We start from the raw sequence: 20,227 nt of genomic DNA, 5'->3' as shown, positions 1-20,227 counted from the left end.
CAGCCCTAGGCTACTTGTTTGGGGAGGGAAAGGTGCCCAAGTGGCCCAGGTGGGGGCTGGGCCAGCCCCAGGAGAGTCTGGGTCTGGGAGGGGAGGGCCGCGGCGACTCGCTGGGCAGCCTGCCAACATGCAGGCGGGTGCGTGTGTGCTCAGCTGTGCCTGCCCGTGTCTCCCCAGCGCGACCCTGGGGAACAGCAGGGCCGTGTTCACTCTGCTTGCTGTGGCCAGGCAGAGGGTCAGGGCAGCAGGGCCGTGTTCACTCTGCTTGCTGTGGCCAGGCAGAGGGTCAGGGTTCAACAGAAACCTCAGGAGCTGGGGCCGGTGCCGTGTCCTGCTGGTAGGAAGCTAACTGCTCCCTTTTGTGGGCCACTGAGGAGTCTTCTGCCAGGGAGGAGTGAGAAAGCTGGGAGACCATGAGAGGGCACGGTGCGGAGCAGCCCAGCACCATGGGGCAGATGGGGCGCAGGGCCAGGCCCCGGTCCCTGCCCGCCCAGAGCTGTCATCAAAAGGACTCACAGCTTAAGAGAGACAAGGAGCACCAAGGAAATTGTCCGCCAGTCCTTTGTTCCATTCAGTCTGCCTCCCAGAGATGGGTCAGGGGCAGTTGTCCTCTAACGGGCCTGCGAGAGCCAGAGACACAGTGCTCAAGGCCCAGGTGCCATGGCAGGCATGTGGCAGGAGGGTGTCACTCACTTTTGTGACTTTTGTGCATGAACTTCTGAATGGTGAAATGGGCGACTGTTTTACTGAAAAAACACAAAGTGTTTCCACAGAGGGACGGGAGGGTGGCCGAGGTCCCACAGAGCGTCTTCCCTGCTGTCCTCCCTCCCCACCACCTCAGGTGGAAAGTCCCCGTTGGGACCAGCCTCCGCGTCTCTCACATCTGCTCCTTTTCCTCCACCTGTCAGTTTTGCAGGCAGGAGTATCTCCTGAGAGTTTGATGCATCAAAGTTTAACTTTAAAACTAACTAAAAGGACTTGAAACTGTTATTTGTATTCATGTTTAGGGTCACCTTTACGATGGTAGTATAACATTTTCTTCTACAATAAATTTTAAGTTTAAAAAGGAGTTAATTTAAAGGAAACTCCTAAGCAAATAATAATACAGGTGGTATTCGGCTACAGCCAAGACCGTGGGAGTGTCGCACAATGACTTCAGTTTTCAACAAGCATGTCAACTCTTGGCAGCTGACTGTCATTCACAAGAAGACAAAGTCTTGCTAGTTAATTGCTGCTGGGAATGGCTGTAGATCAAGTATTATAAAACCAAAATTATCTTGGTGGAAAGCGGTCACCAGCCAATGCCTCAGGACACATTCATCTCTCTGGTCATTGATAATACTTAAAAATACACAACCACTGGTGTACTTTTTTTTTTTTTTGGAGGCATGGTCTCACCCAGGCTGGAGTGCACTGGCTTGACCAGACAGAGCACACTGCAGCCTCGAACTCCTGGACTCAAGCAATTCTCTTGCCTCAGCCTCCAAGTAGCTGGGATGGTAGGTGTGCATCACCATGGCTGCCTAATTTTTGTATTTTTTGTAGAGACAGGGTCTCACTAGGTTGCCCAGACTGGTCTGGAGCTCCTGGCCTCAAGTGATCTCCCACCTGGGCCTCCCAAAGTGCTGGGATGACAGGTGTGAGCCACCTTCCGTGGCCACTGGTGTACTTTTAAGAGCAATTAGTAATTATTTTCAATTTTTTCTAGGATGATATTAGAACAGCCAAGCTCTTGGCCAGTGTTTCTTGAATTGCTCATTCATTGACTTATTTTTATTTTTAAAAACTGAGAGAAAAAAAAAAAACTGAGAGCAGTGCAGCTCACTGCTCAGAGGAAATCAGGCTCAGAAATCCACCATGTAGACAAGGTGGAAGGAAAGCCCAACCTATGGACCATTGCCGTTTACTCAGGGGACATTTACTGAACATTTCCTGTATGTCAAGCTCTGGCCCAGACATGCACTTGACCAGGGCGCAGCCAACATGCTCTTTAAAGGGCCAGATAGGGAATAAATATTTGGGTTTTGGGACCCACATGGTCTCTGTCACAACCACTCAGCTCTGCCGTTGTAGCGGGAAAGCAGCCATAGATAAGAAATGCATGGGCATGGCCATGTTCCAATAAAACTTTATTTTTATAAACCAGGTGGAGGGATGGAATTGGCCTGTGGACTGTGGTTGGCTGACGCCTGTGCTAGACTGATGTGATACTTGGTCTTCAGGGATCCCAACCTGGCAGGGGAGACAAATGATAACTGTTTAATGGCATTCTTGTCATCTGTGTGAAGGAGGAGGCACAGGTCGCAGGAGAGGTGTCACTGTGTGCAGGTGGGCCTCTCCCAGCACTATCAGGCCCGGCTCCTTCCCTTGTCAAAGCCTGGGGGGGAGGCTGCCCCAGCTCTTACCACGAGCCCTCCTGTGGGCTGTGCTCGGGGGTTCACGTGTTCAGGCTCTGGCTGCCAGACGTGGGGGCGAGGAAGGGGTTGGGGATGGGAGCCCTACCTTCCCCTCACCCCACCTACAAACAGGATAGTCTCACTTTACCTGTTTCCTGTCCTGGGCATCTGTGTAAGATTTTCATCTGAGCAAAGTGTTTTGCTGGTTCAAAAGCCCTGTAAGCCATATCTCAGGACCTTTTGACTTGATCTCTGGACCCTCCCCTCCTTGAGAGGTCCCCACCTTCCCCACTCCACGTCGTAAGCACGTTTCTTGGTCTCAGTGTTAGGGAGACCTGGGCTTTTCCTGAATGGCCAGGGATTGTTTTTATCTTTGCATACTGGGTCCTGTGGCCAGCCATGTTACCTCCTCATTTTGTCCATGTAAAGCTCAGAGCCAGGGCTGAGCCTCCTCTGCTGGTGCACACCCCTGCTGGAGCACGCCCCTGCTGGTGCACGCCTATGCTGGTCCACGCCTCTGCTGGAGCACGCCCCTGCTGGAGCACGCCCCTGCTGGAGCACGCCCCTGCTGGAGCACTCCCCTGCTGGAGCACGCCCCTGCTGGTGCACGCCTCTGCTGGAGCACGCCCCTGCTGGAGCACTCCCCTTCTGGAGCACGCCTATGCTGGAGCACACCCCTGCTGGAGTATGCCCCTGCTGGAGCACGCCTCTGCTGGAGCACACCCCTGCTGGTGCACGCCTATGCTGGTCCACGCCCCTGCTGGAGCACGCCCCTGCTGGAACACGCCCCTGCTGGTGCATGCCTCTGCTGGAGCACGCCTCTGCTGGTGCACGCCCCTGCTGGAGCACTCCCCTTCTGGAGCACGCCTATGCTGGAGCACACCCCTGCTGGAGTATGCCCCTGCTGGAGCACGCCTCTGCTGGAGCACACCCCTGCTGGTGCACACCCCTGCTGGTGCACACCTCTGCTGGAGCACGCCTCTGCTGGTGCACGCCCCTGCTGGAGCACTCCCCTTCTGGAGCACGCCTCTACTGGAGCACTCCCCTTCTGGAGCACGCCTATGCTGGAGCACACCCCTGCTGGAGTATGCCCCTGCTGGAGCACGCCTCTACTGGAGCACTCCCCCGATGGAGCACGCCCCTACTGGAACACTCCTCTGCTGGAGCACTCCCCTGCTGGAGCACTCCCCTGCTGGAGCACGCCCCTACTCAAGCACACCTCTGCTGGAGCACTCCCCTGCTGGAGCACACCTCTGCTGGAGCACTCCCCTGCTGGAGCACACCTCTGCTGGAGCACGCCTCTGCTGGAGCACGCCTCTGCTGGTGCACGCCTCTGCTGGTGCACGCCTCTGCTGGTGCACGCCTCTGCGTGTTCTTCCTGCATGAAGCTTTGCTGTTTAAGAGCCATAATTTCCCTGTTTTGGACTTCCTCAGTCATATTTGTCTTTTTCATACCTTTTTATACATTTATACCTTCATATCTTTTATACCTTTATGCATCCTCTGGTTGACTGCGCTAGGCTCTGGTACTAGAGGGCCATCCAAATATAGCCTGGGGTGCTGCCCCTTGGAGCTTTCAGGATAATGTAAAGGTCTGGAACTAATCATCTCACATGTGAGCTTGCCTGCTGGGAAGACATGGCACCATGAGACCACGTGCTGGCAGGATCTTGCCTCCTCAGGCAGTCGGGTGATGCCTACCTGAGGAAGATGTGTTCCAGCTGTACCTAAAGGATGAGAGTGGCCGCTGGAGGCAGAGGGAGGTGCAGTATGTGCAAAGGCCCTGTGGCCAAAGGGAGCTCAATACAAAACAGGGGTCTGAGGCCTGGGGAGGCTGGAGAGGTGAAGGGGAAAGGTCACGGGCTTCAAATGGGGGTGTGTGTGACATGGTCATGTTTTCGGTTAGAAAACAGTATTCCAACTGGAGCAGGATAGCCAGATGGGACAGGGATACAGACAGGCCAGAACAGAGGCTCTTACCACGTTACGGCCAAGAGGCAGCTCAGCCAGGGAGGTGGGAGAGAGAGGGGAACATGGACGCACCCACAGGTGTCTAGGAGGAAACGCAGATGGACTTGGACGTGACCGGCTGGGAGTGAGGGAAGGAGGTGTGAGGACGCCGGTGTCTGGCCTGTGTGCCTGAAAGGCCATGCATTGAGGCCGCTGGCGCCAGCAGAGGCCCTGGGCTGGGCTGGACGTGCCGCGTCTCGGGGGCCTCCGGCACTCAGCGGGGCTCAGGGGCGTGTGTCTCGCAGCAGGCTGCACGCCAGAGCGCCAAGCTCCAGAGGTTGCGGCTGGTGGTCTGGCTGAGTCACAGCCTGGGGGAAATGACAGGCCTGAGCAGAGGCGGTGCAGAGTGGGAGCCTGATGCCAGAGCCCCTGGCCCTTGAGGGGAGGGGCTGCTTGTCTGTCACTGCAGGGTTGGGCAGGCCACGGCGGGCGTCGGGTGCAGACAGCGCCTGTGCACGGTGGTTGCAGGGCAACTGTCGGTGTGCTCCCGTCCGATGCCCGCCCTTCCCCCCCCCCCTTCTGTCCTCCCTTCCTTTCCTAGGAGATGAGGTCACATAAGGAGAGTGGGAAAAGGAGGGCACATTAGGGGTGTGGGCCAGGTCCGAAACCTCTTTGTGGGGAGCAGAGCGGCATAGCAGGCAGTGGGGGGCCCGTCTCGGTCAGTGATCAATAATTGGTAGTGGGTCACATGCCCCTGTCATGTGGCGCATTCTGTCCTATGGAGTGGTTTGTTGTCAGTCATCTAGACTTGTATGTCGCAGAGTGAGGAGGGAGCAAGGAGGGTGCGACTTCAGGAAGACAGAGCGTGGGGCGAGCGTGGGGCAGGGCAGCTGGCAGGATGTGGCCCGCGCACAGGCAGCGCGAGGCACGCAGGGGCAGGCGGCCTCACCTGCCGGGCAGGACTGGCCAGGGCGGCAGCAGGTTCGTCTGGGCACCGGCCGGCAGCCCAATGGGAGGGCTGCCAGGTGCAAGGAGCAGTGGCAGGACAGGAGGCGTTTGGGTAAGCTGAGGCAAGTGTAAGGAAGCCCGTAAAAGTTCGGGCAATTTTCCATTTCCCCGTAGGCACGTTGGGCTACAAAGACCATCTGGGCAGTGTGGGTCAGGGCGGGTCCTGGAGTGGCGGGGCGTAGTGGGGCCTTGGCCACGGCTGTAGGGTTTGCCATATTGGCTTTCAGAATTGGCTTTTTAGGTTTAATTTTGTTATAGTTAAATAGATTACTGTAGAGTTGAACTCTGCCACAGAATTTCACTGGGGTTACTACCCGGATGTCAAATGTGAAGATCTGACGAAACCCCGTTCTTTAAAATGGGAGCTTGGAACCAGCCCATGAGAACAAAGAGGCCTCATTTCCCTGTCGGACTTTGAGATGCGGAAGCTTCCAGACTTGGCCGGGGTGGCGCGAGGAGGCACGAGCTTGGGAGTCGGCACGGCAGGGCGGGGCGGGGACTGAACCCACAGACTTTCCACCTGCGCTCACTTGCCTCTGCTGCCTCTGGGCTCTGTCCTGCCTTCTCCAGCAAGCTGCCCCCTGGGGGACAGAGTCCCCCTTATCCTGTCCTTTGGTTACTTGTCCCACTCTTCTCTTTCAGAGAGCCACTGCCAAGGTGACAAGTCAATATTCTGTAGGATGGAAGTCTTGTCTCGCTATTGCTCCATCCCAGGCTACAACAAGCTGTGCTGCAAGTCCTGCAACCTGCACGACAACCTCACCAGCGTGGGGGGCGGCATCCAGCCACCGCCTGGGAAGCACAACGACATCGAAGTGTTTATGCCCACTCTCCCCGGCCCCACTGTGGTCGTGGAGGTGCCGCCTTCGCCAGGCACCCCCCTGGAGGTCCCCACCAACGCCTCCAGGACCAATGGCACTGAGGACCACCCAGAAACCAATGCTGTAGATGTACCCTACAAAATCCACAGCCTGGACGATGAAGTCCAGCCGCCCAACCTAATCCCTCGGCGACCGAGCCCGTATGAGAAGACCAGAAACCAAAGAATCCAAGAGCTCATTGACGAGATGCGGAAGAAGGAGATGCTCGGGAAGCTCTAACAAAACAGAAAGATGGCGCCGATGGCACCCCCGCTTATACAGATATTCCATGGGATAGCACCTCCTACGTCATGAAGATGAAGCCAAAATTCCTGATGCCAAAAGGCTTAGAGAAAGCAAAGAGGAGAAATGACATAGAAATGTGGACACGGCGGCGAGGCCAGCGCGTGCTCCTCAGCGGCGCTGGTGTGGAGCGGCGAGACACAGAGGTCCCACCCTGCCGGGCAGGGGCAGGGTGACGCTGGCCCCGGTTGCTGAGCGGCACTGGGAACCGTCGTCCTGCCTGCTCACGCAGGGCACTTCCCATCGATCCCCAGAGCAAGCACTTAGCAGCCGACCCGTTGCCAAAATGAGTAGCACGAACTGGAGGTCAGGAACGCAGACGCCTTCACGGGCCAGGTAGGTGGCGAGGATGAGGGCAGTGGCCGGCCGGGGACTGTGACCATCCTGAGAGCCACGCCCATCTAAACCTGGTCGTCAGTTCCGGTCGTTGCTGCCCTGTGAAATCTGTCTCTCTTCTCCGCCGCCCCTGGCCTTGCCAGATAGCACATCTGGAGAAGTCTAGATTTTCACACGCGAAAGTGCGATCTGTAGAGGTCAACTCCAAGTGTTCCAGGGGGTCTGGGAGCCTGTCGGGCTTTAGACGTCAGGCTGCCACTCTGGTCTCAGGCTTGGCCTAAAGCAGTTTGCTAATTGAGGACTAGAAGTCTCCCGGCTCGTGTGGTGCTCACGTTGCACTGCATTTGAGTACGCCGACCTGGCCTCGCCGTGTGGCCGTCCTTTTCCCCGGGTGATGAGACCCTGTAACTAGAGACGTGAGGGTGGCCCGAACGGCTGTGCCCAGAAGGCACGGGCGCTGTCCCAGCCTCTCCCTCCCTGCTAGCCCTGGCCTTGTGGGCGCCCCTCTGGCAGCCGGGCCGCGGGCGTCCCCAGAGAGCCTTCTCCCTCCCCAGGTGCCCCGGAAGGATGCGGGAGACACATGCCTGCTGGGAAAGCCCGGCGAGCTGTCCAAAGCCCGACATCTCCCTGCCCAGAGAGGCCAGCGCTGCCGCCCCGGCCGGCGTCCTGAGGCCTGGGCTTCGCGGCTCCACTTAGCTCCTGAAGACCAGCTTCGCTTGCCTGCTGGTGGCTCCTGTCCAGCCCCACGGCCCACTTCTGTCCCCAAGAGGCCCCAGGACCCAGCAGTGAAGCGCCAGGCTTGGCCTTGGCGGGATGCTTAGAGGAAGGTGGCAAGAGCCTGCTTTACCTTTCGGTCTTTCGAAACTTTTAACGATTTCCATTTTCAGCAAAATGGCTTTTATGAGAAAGATTGAAATAAAAAAGAAAAGCAGGAGGAAAGGAGTGGGGGCGGGAGACAGGTGGCTAGTCGTTACCTCTCACCGCACTGGCATTTCATGAACACGCAGCTGAAGCGTCTCCAAATCAGAAGACCCGGGGCGCGGCAACTCCTCCGTGGGCCAGGCTGACAGTCCTGAAGCTTTCCGGCCCGCAGCGTGCCAGAGGCTGCGTGCTGCGGCTCACGGACCCCACTGCGCGGGCGGGCACACGGCGCTCAGGACGCCCCGCAGTGCTGCTCTCTCCTGAGGGCTGAAGGGCTGAGAGCACTTGCTGTCTGAATGGGGGGGGCAGGGAACAAGCTAGGGAGGGGGCCAGCGAGAACAGAAGCTGGTGCGACGTTTAACTGTCCCCCCAGGTAGTGACTAGCCACCCCTCCGCCACCACACACACGCCCACACCCTGTCCTGGTGTCTCCCGAAGAACCAGACTGGAGAAAACCTCTTTGAATCTTTTTTACAATCTCTTTTACAAGATGTGGTCTAGAGCACGTCTGCAGTCCTGCCTCTCCATAGTGAGTGAAGCCCGCGGCTCTCCATCACTTGCCGAAACCAGGACAGCTGGTGCTGTTCATGGGCAGTCTCTGTTGGGGTCTGTCCCAGTCCGTGCAGGAAAGTCAGGACTAACGCCAGCCAGAGAGCATTACTCGGTTTACCCACTGTCAGGATGAGAGTGCTCCTTCCTGGATCCCGGCAAAGCAGGGCTCGTGTTTTGGGGCTGGAAGCCTTTGCAAAGAGGCCCTGGGTAGCCCATTGCCTGGGCACCTGCCCTACTCTGGGAAGTGTAGGCCAGTGTGGCCATGGCCCCAGGTGCCATCTCAATGCCTTGAGCCCTGTATCTGAAGAGGTCTCTAGGGCTAGATGGTCCTGAGAGGTCTCTCTGTCCAAGGAACTCAGTGTTCACGGGGACCTGAGAAACTGCAACTCTCCACTGAGCTTGAGACCACTTGGAGAACCTGCTTGGAAACAGTCCTGGCCTTTCTGAGACAGCTTATGCATCTGAGGGACTCCTGGCACCCAGAGGCAGCAGTGGCTTCCAGCTGAGTTCTTAACGCCATGAGACTCAGACCGTCTGCAGCAACAGAAGAGCATCCGGGGTGCCTGAGAGTCCCTCCTCTCCTCATTTGTGGGCAGATGCGTGTTCGATTTTTGGAATTTAGCTCTCTGATTTACTCCTTTTGGAAAACCCATGGAATTTCATGTATAAGCCTTTCGCTTGTATTTTGAGGTTTTGTTTGTTTGTTTTGAGTATATAAATGGTGCTCAATAGCAACATCTTTGTCAGATGAAACATTTATGATTCTGTTTACTCCTGTATGACAGGTAACCATGGTACTGAATCATCAAGGTGCTGAACTAGAATCAAAATTTTATCTTACTGATAACAGCAATCAATACATTTTTGTTCTATATAGTAAAATTTGACTTACTTTTATAACTTATTAAAGTTAAAATGTCTGTGTTTTTGCAAATCATGCCTGTGTTTGTTTGTTACCTTGACTATACTTGGCCGCACCCCAGCCTGCCTTGGGCGGAACAGAAGGTTGAGCTGCGAGGCCATGAGGTGGGGGAGCCCCAGGGAGTCTGAGCCACCACCGCTGCTCAAGGTAGGGCTGTGCGGAAGGCAAGAGGCACCCAGAAGAGGGTCGCCTCTCCCAGCTTCGCACGGGGTTGGCTCTGCACGTGACAGGACTGAGCCCAGAGCCGGGTCCAGCCTTGAACTCGGACAGACGCAGCATCCAGGGCCCGCTCCCGGACCGCAGCCCTCTCTCCTGTGATTCTGTTTCCAGAAAAGATGCTAGACACCGAGTTAAATTTGAATTTCAGAGAAACAACAAATACTTTTTTACTGTAAAAATGGGACACACTAAGAAATAATTTGATTCTCTGAAATTCAAATTTAACCGAGAGGCCTGTACTCCAAAATTCGGTCCACCTGTACTCCGTGTTCCTTTCTAGAGGAAACTCAGGTGTCACTGGCCGGTGTCGCTGTCACAGGTGCTGGGGAGGCGGGGACTTCCGTGGTCCCGGCTGTGTGGTCTCCCATGCACCCCTAAAGAACACAGACTCCAGCTGTTGGGTATAGGACTCTATGGATTCCTGTTATGTCAAGTCTGCTAATTTGTTACTCAGATATTTTGTATCCGGACTTTGTTGTCTTCTATTATTTTGACAGAAAGTGATTTTAATAGCTCCCACAGATCATGGATTTTACTATCTCTCCTATTTCTGTTGCATTTTTATCAATTTTTGCCCTCTTTTTAAAAAGTAATCTATTTTACTATGCTGAGGTCACATTTAGGGGAACATACACATTTCTCACTGCTATTATCTTGTTGGTGGCATCATCCTTTTATCATTATGAGCTGGCCAATTTTATTTCCAGAAATAATTTGCCTTGAAAGTCTTCTCTTAATGTTAGTCCACTGGTGCTGTATCAGGTTTCTTTCGGTTAGTAGTGGCATGATATAACTTCTATGCCTTTACTTTCAAATTCTCTATATCCAGTGTGTTCTATTTGTACTTTGTAAACATAATTTTTAATAGGTCTGACATTTTTGATCTTTTTATTGGACCATTTAGCAGGTTACATTTAATGCCATCACTCGGACCAAGGCCCTCCACCTGCCTCCGTGCCCTCTACTTGTCTTTTTTCTCCTTTCTCACCTTTCTTTGGATTAGGAGCTGTTTTTTCCATTCCATTTTAACCCTCTGTTAGTTATGAAGCTACATACGGTTTGTCTCTTATTTTAATGAATATTCAAGGAACTTCAACATGCATTCTTGACTTACCAAAATCTGTGATTGCTCTTAAAGCGACCCTCTTTCCCACACGCAAATTCTTAGAACAGTATTCTCAAACTGTGCCTTCAAACTATCAATTTTCATTTCATTATGCCCTTAAAAGAAGTTCATAGAAAAATGAAATAAAAAAGCAAAGATATGCAAAACACATGCCCAATTTAAAAAATAGTTTTGGGGTAAAACTGACATACAATAAACTGTACAGATTTAAGTGTATAATTTGACAAGTTTTGAGAAATATATATAAATGGGAAACCATCACCACAATCAAGACAGGGAACACATCCATCACCCCCAAATTTATTTCTACCCCTTTGTAATCTCCCTTCCTTTCACTCCTATCCCCAGATAACCACTGGTCTCCTTTGTATCATTACAGATTAGTTTTCATTTTCTAGAGTTTCATAAAAATGGAATTAAACAGTATCTACTCTGCTTCTAATCAGCATAATTATTTTTAGACTCACACATGTTATTACGTATATCCATAGTTCATTCCCTTTTACTCCTGAGTAGTATTCCACTGTACGGCTATACTGCAATTTGTTTATCCATTCACCAGTTAATGGACATGTTTTTTCACACCCTTATTTGTCATATAATGAGACAAATATGTATATATATATATATATATATATGGTGAGGTATCTGTCAATCTTTGCCAAGTTTTTATTGGGTTGTTATTTTTTTTTTATATTTAACATTTTTTTTTATTTTGGCATATTATGGGGGTACAGATTTTAAGGTTTCAATAAATGCCCATTTCCCCCCCTCCCCCCAAAAGTCTGAGTCTCCATCATGACCATCCCCCAGATGGTGCACATCTCACTCGTTATGTTTGTATATACCCGCCCCCCTCCCCCCTCCCACCTCCCCAATACCATATTACTGTAGCACCTATGTGTCCACTTAGGTGCTACTCAGTTAATACCAGTTTGCTGGAGAATATATCTGGTGCTTGTTTTTCCATTCTTGGGATACTTCACTTAGTAGTATGGGTTCCAGCTCTAACCAGGAAAATATAAGATGTGCTATATCACCATTGTTTCTTAGAGCTGAATAGTACTCCATGGTATACATATACCACATTTTATTAATCCATTCTTGGATTGATGGGCACTTGGGCTGTTTCCACAGCCTTGCAATTATGAATTGTGCTGCTATAAACATTCGAGTGCAGGTGTCTTTTTTGTAGAGTGTCACTGGATCATTTGGGTAGATGCCCAGCAATGGGATTGCTGGATCAAATGGTAGATTCACTTGTATCGCTTTAAGGTATCTCCATATTGCTTTCTGGGTTGTTATTTAATTTTGAGAATTCTTTTTATATTATGAACACAAGTAACTTATCAGATATATGTTTTGCAAATATTTTCTACCTGTTTTGTGGCTTTTCATTCTTTTAACAGTATCTTTTGAAGAGCAGAAGTTTTTAATTTTAGTAGAGTTCAGTTTATCAGTTTGTTCGCTTTTTGGATTGTGCTTGTCATGTTGTATCTAAGAAACCTTTGCCTGACTTAAGGTCACAAAGATTTTCTTCTGTGTTTTGTCCTAGGAGTTTCATATCCTTAGGTTTTACATTTGTGTCTATATTTTGAGTTAATTTTTGTACATAAAGTGAAATATGGATCCAAATTCATCTTTTTTCATCTAGATATCCAAATGCTATACCATCATTTGTTTAAAATACAAGGCTTTCCCCACTAAATTGCCGAAGGTCATGAAGATTTCCTGTTTTTTTGTTTTTTGTTTTTTTTTTACAAGTTTAATAGTTTTAGCTGTTACATTTAGGTCTATGATCCATTTTGATTTATTTTTTGTCTGTGGTGTAACATGAAGGTCTAAATTCATCTTTTTGCATGTAGATATCCAATTATCATTTGTTGAAAACAAACTTCATTCATTGAAAAGGGTATCTTTTCCCTAGAAAACTTCCTTTGCATGTTTATGAAAATAAAGTGATCACAATTTTAAGAATTTTTCTATCAATTCTGTTCCATTAATCTATGTCTTTCCTTACACTGGTGTCACACTGTCATGATTACTATAGCTTTCAGTAAGCTCTGAAGCCAGAAAGTGTAGATTGTTTGTTTGTTTGTTTGTTTGTTTGTTTGTTTGTTTTTGAGACAGAGTATCACTCTGTTGCCTGGGCTTGAGTGCCATAGACTCATCCTAGCTCACAGCAGAGCTAGACTCTTGGGCTCAAGCAATCCTCCTGCCTCAGCCTCCCGAGTAGCTGGGAATACAGGCATGCTCCCATGCCCAGCTAATTTTTTTATGTGTATATTTTTAGTTGTCCAGGTAATTTCTTTCTATATTTTTAGTAGAGACAGGGTCTTGCTCTTCCTCAGGCTGGTATGTAACTCCTGAGCTCAAACAAGCTCAATCCTCCCAGAGTGCTAGGATTACAGGTGTGAGCCACCACACCTGGCTAGAAGTGTAGTTCTTTAATTTTGTTCTTTTTCAAAATTGTTTTGGCTTTTCTGTGGCCTTTGCATTTCCATATAATTTTTTAAGTCAGCTCATCAATTCTGCAAAAAGGCCTCCTGGAATTTGAACAGGATTAGAATGAATCTATAGGTCAATTTGGGAAGATTTGACATCCTAACAATATTGAGTTTTCCAGTTCATAGATATGAAATGTCTCTCCATTTATTTAGATCTTCTTTAATTTCTCTCAATAATGTTTTTGAGTCTTGCACATTTTTTGTTAAATTCATTTCTAAGCATTTTATTCTCTTTGATGAAATTTTCTGGATTTAATTTTTAGATAGCTCATTGCTAATATATAAAAGTACAATTGCTTTTTATATTTTAATATTTGGACCTCAAACTTTCTGAACTTGTTTATGAGTTCCATAGCTTTTGTGTATTGATTCCTGCTATTGTCTATGTACGGGATCATGCCATTTATCATGTGAATAAAGACAGTTTTACTTGTTCCTTTTCAATCTGGGCCTCCTTCTTTTTCATTATTGGACTAGCTAGAAATTCCCTGCAACCCTGAGTGGATGCGGCAGGAGTGGACACGCCTGTCTCATCCTTCATCTATGGAAAATGCATCCATTTTTTCCCCATGAATTAGGGTGTTAGCTGTAGGCTTTTGGTAGACACACTTTATTGGATTAAGGTCATTTGTATTCCTAATTTGAGAGTTTTTTTTTATCATAAATGGCTACTGGATTTTGTCAAATACTTTTTTGTATCTATTGAGATGATCGTGGAGCTTTTGTCCTTTATCCTATTAATATTGTCTATTAATTTATTTTCAGGTGTTACTCTGCAGGTTTTTGCATGGCGTTGGCTTTGGCATCAGGGCAATATGAGACCCACAGAATAAACTGGGAAGTATTCCCTCCTACTCCTTTTACTGGAAGAGTTTGTGAAGAATTGATACTGCTTTTTAAAAAATGTTTGACAGAAATCATCAGTGAAAACGTGGGCCAGGCTTTTTTTGTGGCCATATTTTAAATTATGAGTTCAATTTCTTTAATTACTGTGGGTCTATAAAGATTTTCTATTTCTTTTTGAATCACTTTTGGTATAATAGTTTGTATCTTTCTAGAAATTCTTCCATTTCATCTGAGTTGTCCAATTTGTTGGCATACAGTTGTTCATAGTATTCTCTTATAATCCTTTAAATTGCTGTAGGGTCAGTAGTGGCATCCCCTCTTTCAATCATTATTTCCACATTTGTGTTTTTTCTCTTTTAGTCTTAGTCTACCTAAAGGTTTTTCAATTTACTGATTTTTCTCTCTTGGTTTTCTTTTTTCTATTGCATTGATTTTCATTCTAATCTTTATTATTTCTTTTCTTCTCTTTGCTTGGAATTAGTTTGCTCTTCTTCTGGTTTAACATAAAAACATGTTATTGATTTGAGATCCTTCTTATTTTCTTATATAGGCATTTACTGCTATTTTTTCCTTATATACTACTTTAGCTGCATTCCATTAATTTTGATATGTTTTATTTGCATTAAGTTTAAATATTTTCTGATTTCATTTATGATTTCTTCTTTGATTCATGGATTATTTAAAAGTGTTTTTTTTTCTTTTTAATTTTCAAGATACTTGAGTATCCCCCAATTTTTTTCTGTTATTTATTTCTGATTTAATTTCACTGTGGTCAAAAAATTTACTTTTTATTATCATAACCCTTTTAAATGTATTGAGAGTTTTAAAATGACCTAGTTCACAATGTATCCATAGTTCATGTGTGTTTGAAAACAATGCATACTCTATTGGCTAGAGTGTTGGATAGATGTCAGTTAGGTCAAGTAGGCTGCTGCTGTTGTCAGTCTATGGTTTGCCTCTCTGAATTCTAATCCCCTCTCCCTGGTGTTGGCTGAGAATTTCTACCTATCCTTTCAGCTATTTGATGCTTTCAAGAGTTTTGGGTTTTACTCAGCATTATTTGTTTTCACCAGGATGTCTGGCCTCAATGACATAATTTGAAAATTCTGGACCCTCTATTATCAACTTTTCATATAGGGTTGTCTATTGCTAACAATTGAAATTGGGCTGGGTACCATTTCCAATAATGTGTGACACACCTTTAACCGATGAAAGAGAACAAATGCTCCAACCTTTAAATTCCTAGCAAAGAACCCAAATGTGACAATTCCTTCCTTATTCCTAAAACAATTTAAACTAAAATTTTTATGATATAAATGACCATAATTCTATGTAATGACTTTTAGGCAAAAACATTACTGGATAGAAAAGGGTCATCAAATAAATATCATAAAAATATAAAAGTTCAATTAACCTGGTTAATACAACAAAAGTTGTCATAACTTCAAGGAGAAATTGACAAAGCTTCCATCCTAAGCAGAAAGTAACATGTCTCTCAGTAGTTGATAAATTAAGCAGAAAAAAAAAAATCAATGATGCATAGAAGACTTGAATAATACAATAAACAAGCTTGATCTAAGGAACACACATATATCTCTGTTCCCCCAACAAATGAATAACTCATTTTGTTCAAATGCATAAAAAACATTTATAAAAACTGAAAATATATATGTAATTAAGGAAGCATAATAGATTGAAACTGGTACTTAATGGAACATAACTGCATGTAATTAAATTAAAAAATATCTAAAAATTTAGTTAAAAACATGTTTGAAATTTTTTAAAAAATCACACTTCTAAATAAATTATAATTCAAAAAATCATATTGAAAGTTAGAGAATACTGGTCACCAAGATGGCAGAAGAGAAAGTAACCTGCACATATACCCCCACCAAAAGGATTAAATACTCATCTAAAAATTGAGGAGGGAATACTCCCAAACTCATTCTCCAAGGCCAGCATCATTCAAATACCAAAATTAGACAAGGATGCAACAATAACAAAAAATCTACATGCTAATATCCCTGATGAACATAGATGCAAAACTCCTCACCAAAATAATAATGAAATTCAACAACACATTAAAAAGATTATTCACCATGATCAAATGGGATTCATCTCAGGCATGCAAGGATGGTTCAACATATGCAAATCAATAAATGTAATTCATCACCTCAACAAAATCAAAGACAAAAACTGTATGATCATTTCAATAGATGCTTAAAAAGCATTTTTAAAAATTCAACATCTGTTCATGACAGAAAGCTCAACAAACTGGGCATAGAAGGAACGTGTATGACAAGCCTGCAGCTAATATCATTCTGAATGGGGGAAAATTGAAAGCCTTTCCACTAAGATCTGGAACACAAGGATGCCCACTTTCACCACTTCTATTTAATATAGTACTGTTAAGTCCTAGTCAGAGCACTTAGGCAAGAGAAAGAAATAAAGGGCATCCAAATTAGAAAGGAAGAAGCCAAATTATCCTTGTTTGCAGATGACAGGAACTTATATTTAGGAAAACCTGAAGATTCCACCAAAAAACTCTTAGAAGTAATGAGTTCAGTGAAGTTCCAGGGTACAAAATCAACATACAACATATAAAAATCAGTGGCATTTATATGTAATAACAGTGGTCAATCTTAAAAATAAATCAAGCAAGCAATTCCATTTATAGTAGCTACAGAAAAAGTAAAATATCTATGAATAAATTTAACCAAATAAGTGACAGATGTTTACAAGGAAAACTATAAAACACTGATTAAAGAACTTAAAGGTACTAAAAAATGGAAATATTTTTCATGCTCGTGGATTGGGAGAATATTGTTAAGATGAGTATACTACCCAAAGCAATATACAGATTTAATGCAATCCCTATCAAAATACCAATGACATTCTTCACAGAAATAGAAAAAAAATCCTTAAAGTTATATGAAACCACAAAAAACCCTGAATAACTAAGACAATCCTGAACAAAAAGAACAAAGCTGGAGACATCACACTACCTGATTTCAAATTATACTACAAAACTATAGTAAACAAAATAGCATGGCACTGGCAGAACAACAGACACATAGACTAATGGAACAGAATAGAGAATCCAGAAATAAATCCATGCATTTACAACCAATTTTTTCCCCAGTAAAGTCACTAAGGATACACATTGGGAAAAGGAGAGTCTCATTAATAAATAGTGCTGGGACCACATGTACTCACCAGCAAATTGGTATTAACAGATCAACACCTAAGGGAACATATAGAAATAACATTTATCGGGTGTAGGGCAGGTGGGAGAGGGGAGGAGGGGATGCATATATACAAACACAACGAGTAAGATATGCAACATTTGGGGGATGAACACGCTTGAAGCTCTGACTCAAGGGGGCAAGGGGGACATGGGCAATATACGTAACCTTAACACTTGTACCCCCATGATACGCTTAAATAAATAAATAAATAAATGGTGCTGGGGAAACTGGATATCCATGTGCAGAACAATGAAACTAGGTCCCCATCTTTCACCATAAATAAAAATCAATTCAAAATGGATTAAAGACTTAAATGTAAGACCTGAAACTGTGAAACTACTAAAAAAACATTGGGGAAATGCTTCAGGACATTCTTCTGGGAAAGATTTTTTGAGTAAGACCTCAAAAGCACAGGGAACAAAAGCAAAAATAGACAAATGGGATTACATCAAGCTAAAAAACTTTTGCACAGCAAAGGAAACAGTCAACAATGTGACTAGATTTCTTCCAACCTACAGAATGGAAGAAAATATTTTCAAACTATGGATCTGACAAAGGGTTAATATCTAGAATATGTAAGGAATTCAAACACTGAATAGCAAAAACAAAAAAAAATAATTCAATTAATAAATGGGCAAAAGACCTGAATGGACCTTTCTCCCAAGAAGTCATGTAAATGGCCAATAAATATATTTTAAAAATGCTCAACATCACTAATCATCAGGGAAATACAAATCAAAACCACAATGAAATATTATCTAACTCCAGTTAGAATGCCTATCATCAAAATGACAAATATACAACAAATGCTGGTGATGATGCAAAGAAAAGGGAATGCTTATACACTGTTGATGGGAATGTATTAATAAAGTAGTATAGCCATTATGGAAAACAGTATAGAGGTTCCTCAAAAAACTAAAAACTAAACAGACAAATATGGAAATTAGAGGAAACTGAAGCCTCTGTCACCTGTGTCTACAGCAAATATTAAAACACAGCCTGGCTCCTAGAGTTGAACATGAAAGTTCAAACTAAAAGCCTCTTCACCTCAGTTCCTATGACCAGATACATCATGTTCGGCTTTCAACAAACAATTGCACAGCATACCAAAGGCAGGAAAACATATAGTCAACAGATAAAGCAAGCATCAAAATGAGACTCATACATGACAGATTTTGGAGTTGTATAAGGAATTAAAAATAACAATGATTAACATATTAAAGGCTCTAATTGAAAAAGTAGACAACATGCAAGAATCAATGGGTAATATAAGCAGAGACATGGAAACTCTTTAAAAGAATCAAAAGAAAATGCTGGAAACAAAAAACACTAACAGAAATGAAGAATGCCTTTGATGGGCTCATCAGCAGACTGCACAGTGTCAAGGAAAGAATCAGTGAACTTGAGGATATGTCAATAGAAACTGAAATGCAAAGAGAAAAAATAGTGGGGGAGAAGGAAGGGGACCTATTTATGCACTCTTCTTTCTGCCCAGAACAAGTCTTGTTTCTCAATTCCCCCAAGATCTCTGTCTAATGAAACTTACTCAAGGAAGGAGACTCTGACCTCATACGATGCTTTGGAGTAGAAACAAGTCTTTACTCAATGCTTTCATGATAGTCTGTAGTTTTCCTTAATAGCATTTATCAAAATTGTAATTTAAGGATTATTTCTGTGTACATATACTACCACACATGATTGAAAAACTGTTACTAGATTAGCCTTTCCAAGAGAAAGAAACCATATTCTAGAAAAAAATATTTTTTCAGATGATAGACAATAGGCAACATAGAACTCTAATCCCTGAGTGGAGAGGGAAAAACGAGAGCCCTCAATAACCCCAATTTTCTACCTGGAGGCATTTTCCAGACTAGTGACATCAGTTGTTTGAAGAGTTAAGGACACTGTGAGCAATGTCAATAGTCAAAGAATAAGGCAAATGATTTTAAGTGTTTTTTCTTAGCTCTTGATGAGTCAACAGATGTTAGTGCTACTACTTGGTAGTTATTTGATGAGTTAATATCATTTGAAATGAATGAAGAATTAGCCTCTATAAGTAGATTGTGTGGAACAACCACAAACAAGAATATTTTCAAAGAAGTTGAGAAAATACTAATTTAGTATAGCTTGAAATGGAATCTGCTAAAATGTGTCCCAACTGATGGTGGTAAAAATATGCAGAGTTTTCTTTCTGAGACTTAGTTGGAAAAATTTACAAAGCTTACGAAAACCTAAGGTGCTCAAAACCTGGGGTTATTTATCAGCATTTACTACACAGAAAATATTTGTCTTATTGAACATGTGGTGTCAACAATGAACTTTATTTGCTCTTGTGGACTTAACCATTGTCAGTTCTGTGAATTTTTTCCCGAAATAGAAGTCAAATATCCTGACTTGCTCTAAGACACAGCAGTTCACTGACTTAGCAATAGTAAAGTTTTACTGCAATATTTTAAGCTCAGGGCTGAGAATGAAATTTTTTTGAACGGGAAGAATAGTGGTTGTGTTCAACCACTATTATTAAACACGGGATGGCTGTGGAAATAAGCTTTTGCTGCAAACTTGATGTTTCTTAATTAATTCAACCTAAAATTAGAAGGGAAATTAGAGCTCACATGCATAAATTATTCTGTTGTAAAGTCATTTCAATGGCAACTAGTATTTGAATCACAAATAATGTCAAGGTGCTCTATGTATTTCCTTGCCCACGCTGTCAAAGTTTAAAACAAGGAAATGGTATGTCCGTTGTCACAAATATTTTCCACACATATAGATTATGAGCACAAACTCCATCATTTTTTCTTAGATCTCAATGCAAATGCAAACAAAATTTACATATTTCAAAATTCATTTAACAGTACAATTGAACAGCATCCACCTAACCCTTCAATTAGAAGTGATTAATATGCAAAGTAACTATATGTTGAAAGGCAAATATCTAGAGAATAATCCAATGAAATTTTATAAATGACTACCAAGCAATGGATCTGCTCAATTAAAATCATATGCTCATGGACTGATAACAGTATTTGA

General features: G+C 44.7%; 1 protein-coding gene across 3 annotated transcripts in view; it reads left to right on the top strand.

Annotated features, from left to right (window-relative positions):
- The window catches only part of ADAMTS2 (ADAM metallopeptidase with thrombospondin type 1 motif 2), a 216,363-nt gene extending 207,100 nt beyond the window's left edge, over nt 1–9,263 (top strand). For all 3 annotated transcript variants that reach the window (XM_012789959.3, XM_075993718.1, XM_012789958.3), the window contains one exon: nt 5,997–9,263. In XM_012789959.3, coding sequence (XP_012645413.2) covers nt 5,997–6,454 — 458 coding nt within the window. In that variant the 3' untranslated portion in view covers nt 6,455–9,263. The remainder of the gene's footprint in view (nt 1–5,996) is intronic.
- Nucleotides 9,264–20,227: the final 10,964 nt, after the last annotated feature.

The sequence above is a fragment of the Microcebus murinus genome, chromosome 17 (assembly GCF_040939455.1).
Source record: "Microcebus murinus isolate Inina chromosome 17, M.murinus_Inina_mat1.0, whole genome shotgun sequence".
In the NCBI taxonomy this organism is placed as follows: Eukaryota; Metazoa; Chordata; class Mammalia; order Primates; family Cheirogaleidae; genus Microcebus; species Microcebus murinus.
This window is presented reverse-complemented; position numbering and strand designations above follow the sequence as displayed.